Raw genomic sequence first — 7,015 nt, 5'->3', positions numbered from 1 at the left:
TACATCAAATGAAGGTACCAAAAGATGCAATGAAGTCAATGCAAGGTAGCCATAATGAAGACTGCTAGAATTTCTAACAATTACATTCAAATAATAATATTAGAACTCTCAAATAAAACTGCAATGCTATAAAAAAATATAGAAGGCACAAATCATTTGATTTATAAAACTAGTTATAGAAACAAATGTAAGTTTGAATTTGACTTCTTCGAACCTCACTTTAATATCTACTAAAGAAGAGTCACCACATTTAATTTCTTCATGCAAGATACCTATACAAATTACTCCAAGTAATCTCTTTCAATAAGAGATTCAATTCTTTTCTTTATCTCTGTTGGATTATGAAGGAATAATGACTTTAACTCCTTTGTCAACTCTGCTATAATATTGTTATGAGCTGCTTCTTGAATTTCATAATCCTCACAGTTGCCGCATCAGTTTGAGGCCTTCTATCCTCTTCTACATTCTTTCATGTTTGTCATTTCTCATGTTCAGATTCCCTTTGTGCAGCCACTGTCTCTAGCTTAATTTTATAGAACTTGCTTTCGAACATGTCATTGACAAAGAACACATCAGCCTCACTAATGTATTCCCTTTCTTAATTTTATAGGCCAAGGCAATTTGGTCCAGGTGTTATTCGACATTGGTTCTTAGTTGTGGGGTGTCTAGTGGTTGTCTTTAATATATCAGACTCTATTCAAATTGTTTGTACACACCTAGGTAGTCAATCCCGGCCAATCCCAGAGGAAAACCACGACGGAGAGGAACCTGGCCAATCCTTGACTTTTATTGGTATTTGGAATTGGATGTAATATTTTGATTAAGACTTGTGAATGTTTGGGTGTTTTGATATATGAATGTTTCATGAGCTTTGAGTTATTTGTTTAATTTTATACTAAATATATGGTTGTTTATATTTAATATTTATCATGTAATTTGTCCAAAAAATGATCAATCTCGAAGATCCCACTACTCCTATCCCGCTATCCCACTTTCGGGGTCGGCCGCTCCGCGATGCTGTCTGGGAGACCTATGTACATACTACCTACCTCAAAGTATCTTTGGTGCTTTGGGGTGAGCTTTATTTTAATGAAAACCTTTATTTGCTTCTTAAAAAACAAATTACGACGACTGTTGTCAAGTCCCCTTGTCTCTTTAAAAGTCTACGAAAATAAAATTTCAGAAGTAAAGAAGAGCAAAAAATATATATATATCATTTCATGAGATCCAGAAATACAAAAGCATTCCACAAACTGTGCAACAACATTGATGGTAAGAGGTTCCTAGACCGTACAAATACAGCACCCATCACCATGCCAAGAAATACAAGTGGCAGCATCCTCTGAATGTTAAAATGTGCGAAGGCAAATGCTACTGAGCTAACTAATACTGCACTCCACACAGGCATGTACCTGGTTAAAGATGGGAGAAGGAAACCACGAAACACAATCTCCTCCCATATCGGGGCACAAACTGAAACTACCACCGCATAGAGGGCCATTGCCACAGGGTCTCGTGCTACAATGGATTGCTCTACACTCGAGACCGTAACTGGAGCATATTGAAGAACAGGCCACAAATTTAGGTTCATTTGTGACAGATGATTGATGAGGGGGAACATGAGGCAGCCCAAACCGACATCAAACTGCCACTTCCCTTTGAGTTCAAATTTGAACCAGTCAGACGAGAGTGGTTTAAACCTTGCAAGACAGCGATGAAGTATTGCTATCCCAACCATACCTTCGGCAACATCTGTCAAGAGACTGTACAATGCTTGGCCTCTGTATGAAAGTGTTTCTTTTCTAATCCCTGCTGTGTAAGCTAAAAACGGAACTATCCAAGAACCTACCAACCAAAACGAGCAAATCCAGAGGAGCATAACCTGCAGAACCCGACTTAGTTTGCTTCCTAACATCGTGATTTCATTAAAAAAAAAATATATGTTTGTGCATGGAACAGGAACATAATTGTAATTATGACATCAACAACCCTTGTCAAATCAACTATTAAAATAATTAAAGAAGTTGAACTATTTTTACATTTTTACCACTTGAATTTAAAAACAAAAACAAGTTATTCTTCATTATTTTATGTTTGTTTAGATATTTTTCTTAACATTCTGTCAAAAGAATTCTTCAACATTAATTTGTGAAAGATTAATTGATTGATTTTCAGCAATTTTTATTATTGAAACTGGTAAAATAACAGTGATTTTTAACCACAAATCATTATTTGTCTAAGAAGAAGCGATAACTGATAATTCTTATCGATTTACCAGAAAGAAAATAGGGAAAAGTTGTATAATCATCTCGGTTGTCAAGGAATCCACATTTATCCCAACAGAAACAGGAAGAGGCAAGAATGGACATTTATATGAAACATAGGAGTGGACATTTATACGGTGAAGGGGTAGGAAGGAATCCACAATCGGAAGTACCGAACATACTTGAAGCATAGATAACATTAACAATGATATGCAAAGTGATAAGAAAGGATACACTTTACCTGAACAATGGTCTTTGCCGTCCAAGGAACTTTCCAGGGTTCAACACTAAGAACGGTATTTATAATCTGGAATGTAAAAAACAATACTTTTATTAATCCCGACACACTCTAAATATGTTTCCATTGTTAAACTACAAACTTTGAGACGAACAATGAAGAGTTAAAAGCAGATTGCTGTTTGATAGTTGGATAATACATATTAGCAAGAAACGCATGTGTGTGTGTGTGTGTGTGTGTGAGTGTGTGTGTGTGTGTGGACACACCAATATTTAGGTCCTTGAGATTTGGTTTTATTATAATGATTGCAATACTACAACCATATAAATTCTAGAGTTTATCTAATTCTAGAGTCTAACGCTATTTAGCAAAATGAAAACCCCATTTTTATTTAACTCTTCTAGAAACATCAATTCTCTTTCATATATACTTTTTCAGTTTTTCTCTGTCAGCTCTAAATTCTCTTTTTCTTCTTTGTTCATTCTCACAGGACTGTGTAAAGTCTTGCTTTTTCCTCTCATCAGACTGCCAGTTGAAACTAGAATAATGAAAATGAATTTGGTTCATGACTGTGAGTCTGACCATACCAATTATCTATACAGTTGAAAACTGTTAGATACCCAGACAAAGAATTGGAAATTGAAAGACAAATGAATAGAAATAACATGATTTCATAGAAAGAGGGAGAATAGGAGAGAAACCCCCCTCCAAGAGTTCCCTCTTCTACAATAGAGTCACTGGCAGCTCTAATCACACAACGATTGCAAATCTAAATGCCTCTCTACTCAAATTTCTCCTATTTATACAAAGCATTCCCTTTAACTCCTTCACTGCCCCTATTATCCTGAAGGTTTCAATCTGAAAATTGAAAATACAGGACACAAATTTTCCGTGTCTGAAAGTAGTAAAGGTATGCTGAAATTTCATTGTTGCGATCAGTCTGTGAACTCCAGCCTCTAGACTGACAAATTTGATTGCCTTGATTTGCAATAATATGCCCTTCTACAACAGAACCCCTGCTCAATTTACTCAATGTCTTCAAATCTTAATGTCTTTCTATACTCTTATTTCTACTATGTATAAAAAACATTCCCTCTGAGTTTAACTACTTAACTGTCCCTATATCCTAACAAAAACTTAGTTTAACTTTAACCGTGGCTTTAAAATTAGGAAAGGAACCAATCCATTGCTAATATGGAAAGGGGAATGAACCCGAACGCAACTACAGGTTCTTCAGATGCTTCCCTGGAATAAAATCAGAATGGCATGTCAAATTTGTCTGGAACATTACAAGATGTATAAAATGGTGATCCGGTAGACACAGCAGATGGGTAAGGCTTAAGAATATGAAACTTTTGAGTTAATTGAAACAAATTTCTTTCCACGATTACATCCTTGCTACACATATTGCAATAAAAAGTTAAGCATTTTTTCCATCAGAATGGACTAAGATAACTGAATAGCTAACCACAATATGTCAAAGAAAATATTCAGAATGTCAAATAGCTCATGGAATCTTCCAAATATTTTCATCGGACACATAATTGATGAAAAGTTATGCATAGATTAAATATATCAATTCTTAAGATTGTATTATGGAGCTCATAACTACTTCACTGTTATGTCTCCCCACTCAGTCATTGCTTATACAAACTTTGGCACAACAGGGCAATGTTTGGCTTCATCAAGCACGTGATAGAAATGAAAGCGCAACATTCTGATCTAGAACTCCTGCAATGGAAGAGTCTAGGAAAGGAACAGACTCAAAGGGAATCTATTATAGACAGTCTTACTTTAAATTTGCAAGATGCTGATTTCACAACTCAAACTTATGATCTCTAAGAGCATCCAAAATGGAGCTCCCTTATTTGGGTGCATAAGTGGGTCCTACATTTACACATCACTCATTTTATAAATTTTGAACGCCGATATTGAATAAGCACCCAATTCCTCCAACCAATGATCACAAAAGTAATTACTAAATGAGTCCCACTAAGTCATGTCATAGTAACTCTAACCACTATGACAAGGCTCCCCTTTAAAGCAAAAGCCATACACTAAGAGACATAGCAAACGAGTAACTTCCTAGTTTATTATACCAACTATTATAATATCCATGAAACATGAGAGTATACATAACGAAAATAATACCGTGTAAAGAGCAGTAAGCCAATCTTTTTTCTTCAAGTCTTTCGGCTCGTCACCTTTAAACTTGACTGAATCTTGTGATAATTTATCTTCTCTAAACTCAGAGTCATTACTTTCTGATGGAATGTTTTGATGTTTAAAACACAAAACTCTCCATTTCTGGAATGAAAAAACGATTCAACCAAGATTAGTTCAAATCAAAAAGTAATTATAATTGAAACTAAAAATAAACATAGAAATTAAACTTCATACACCAACTAACAAGTAACAACTGACCTCACATATCAATCCCACCATTCAATTAAATCTCTAAACAGTGAATAAAAATTCCAAAACCAAATAATAAATAAAAAACAAATTTTTTTTTTTTTTTGCTGGGAAATATAGTGAAAAAAGCAAACTTGAAGAAATGGGCTGGCAAATATGTGTAAGAAAAGGAGAAAGGGAGAGAGTGGGTTACGTACGTTAGTAGATGAGGTGAATGATTGGAGTGGAAAGCGAGAAGAGGTAGTTGGATTGAAAAGTGAAACCCTAGAAGAAGAGGAAGAATTGTGACGGATTGGGAGAGAGAAGGGGAGTGAAGAAGAAATTGTGGTGGTGGACATGGCTGTAGATATTGGCTACTACAACACCAAAACTAAAACCTTCACGGACTGAGATTGATTGAAGAATAACCCTTACAGTAGTACGCATCAGAACGGAACCAAAATCCACAGACCCAATGCTAAGGATGATGTCTTATCAATTTCACAAACCTTTCAATCATTTCTCTTACCCCTTCCTCAGCAACGGATTCAATATTCATTCATTGTCACTATCATTCTTTCGTCCCTGAATTTTCACGGGTCGGCCAACTTCGTCCCTCAATTATGCGAAATATTAATTTAATCTCTGAATTTGTTAAATGTCAATCAAGTTAGTCCTTATGTTCAAACGGAGCGTTAACGGGGCTGAAGTGGCCGTTAACCTCTCACATGTCAGACGTCACGTAGGCAGGGACTAATTTGACCGATAATAACAAACATTTTGAAGGACTAAATTGATTGATTTGCAGAAAATGTTTTGTCTTTCTTCCCAAATGGCTCTTTTCTTCCCCAACGGCTCTTTCTTCCCCAATTGTATAAAATTGAAACCCTAATTACACAATCTGTAATCCACACTCTATAATCACCAAAATTTCCTCCAATAATAAGTGGTCCAGTTCTGCCCCAATTCAAAAAACTTCAAACCCTAATTTTTTTCGTATTGAATCTGAAAGCCAAAATCCTCAAAATTTCTTGAAGCAAAACTATTGAAATTGAATCTGGGGGTGGGAATATGGGAAAAAACGGTTGTGAAAGTCAAACTTCATCTTCAAGCTCCAAGTTTAATGGTGTTGTGAGAGTGCTTGAATGTTGGTGTCCTACAATTTTTTTTTGAGGGATGGTGTCCTACAATTTGTGTTGTTAGAAAATTCAATACTTCAAAAAACCCAGGAAGGCCTTTCTATGCTTGCCCTCTGTCGAAGGTTGGTTTAACTAATGAAAAGAGGTTGAAGATGATTGAGAAATGTAATCTTTCTATAATAATATTGTCATCAAATTAGTCCCTAAATTATTTCTCTATCTATCAAATAGATCCCTACGATATATTAAAAAACCATCAAATAAGTTCCTGAATTGTTTAATCAGATATCAAATTGATCCTTGCAAGATATGTGTACAAAATAAACTAAAAAAGGCAGAACACACAAATTGAAACTGAAATATTACATAGGCATAAGTCATAGGTCATAAGTCATAAGTCTGAGAAACTACATAGGCAAAAGCAACCCAACTATGGGGCATTAACAAAATGATCAAAACTTAAAACGAAAACACACAAAAACGGACAAAAACGGTGAATACGAACACAGAAACTTGATAAACAACAGGAAAGGTGTTACCTTTAATCACAGTCGAACACACAAACTTCAAATACGTCAGAATCGCCGGAGATGATGATGATTTTGGAGGGGTGAAAATGGAGGAAGTTTTAGCGGGAAGAAGAAGGGACAAGGACATTTTTGATGTTTTGAAATGTGAAGAAGGAGATATGGGTATTGCAGGGGCAAAATGGGAAAAGCAGAAAAAAATAAACTGAAAAGTGAAAACTCAACTTTTTCCAATTCAATCAAATTAGTCCCTGAACACGTGGCTTCCTTCTTGCCACGCGTACAAGACAGCACAGCATGCATGGCGACAGATCAGCACGGCTAACGGAGCACTTGGACAGAGAGACCTTTTTGATGGACGTCTGACAAATTCAGGGACTAAGTTGATATTTTGCATAATTGAGGGATGAATTTGGCCGACGCGTGAAAACTCAGGGACGAATTTGATGGTTC

The 7,015-nt window shown here is 35.7% G+C and overlaps 1 protein-coding gene across 2 annotated transcripts; it reads right to left on the bottom strand.

The window, feature by feature from the left end:
- Positions 1-1,186: 1,186 nt before the first annotated feature.
- Positions 1,187-5,423, bottom strand: LOC146958331 (uncharacterized). Of its 2 annotated transcripts, none has more exons than XM_085739847.1 (4): positions 4,927-5,423; positions 4,654-4,809; positions 2,506-2,571; positions 1,187-1,882 (listed from the first exon to the last, which is right to left on the bottom strand). In XM_085739847.1, exons 1-4 carry the CDS (start codon positions 4,945-4,947, stop codon positions 1,214-1,216), a joined length of 912 nt encoding a protein of 303 aa, XP_085595973.1. In that variant the 5' UTR covers positions 4,948-5,423; the 3' UTR covers positions 1,187-1,213. The 2 variants fall into 2 exon arrangements, with proteins under 2 accessions (XP_085595973.1, XP_085595972.1); XM_085739846.1 differs by having other exon boundaries at positions 5,115-5,423.
- Between the last annotated feature and the right edge of the window lie 1,592 nt (positions 5,424-7,015).

This window comes from Medicago sativa, chromosome 1 (genome assembly GCF_051527215.1).
Source record: "Medicago sativa cultivar Bolivia chromosome 1, Bolivia_mono, whole genome shotgun sequence".
Taxonomy (NCBI): Eukaryota; Viridiplantae; Streptophyta; class Magnoliopsida; order Fabales; family Fabaceae; genus Medicago; species Medicago sativa.
This window is presented reverse-complemented; position numbering and strand designations above follow the sequence as displayed.

What these genes read in the sequence shown, in the direction of transcription:
- LOC146958331 (XM_085739846.1), bottom strand. Translation starts at nt 5,255, where the DNA reads ATGTCCACCACCACAATTTCTTCTTCACTCCCCTTCTCTCTCCCAATC. An exon ending in CATTCACCTCATCTACTAAC is followed by an intron (nt 4,810 to 5,114) that starts GTACGTAACCCA and finishes TTTTCATTCCAG; the next exon opens with AAATGGAGAGTTTTGTGTTT. An exon ending in GGCTTACTGCTCTTTACACG is followed by an intron (nt 2,572 to 4,653) that starts GTATTATTTTCG and finishes TTTACATTCCAG; the next exon opens with ATTATAAATACCGTTCTTAG.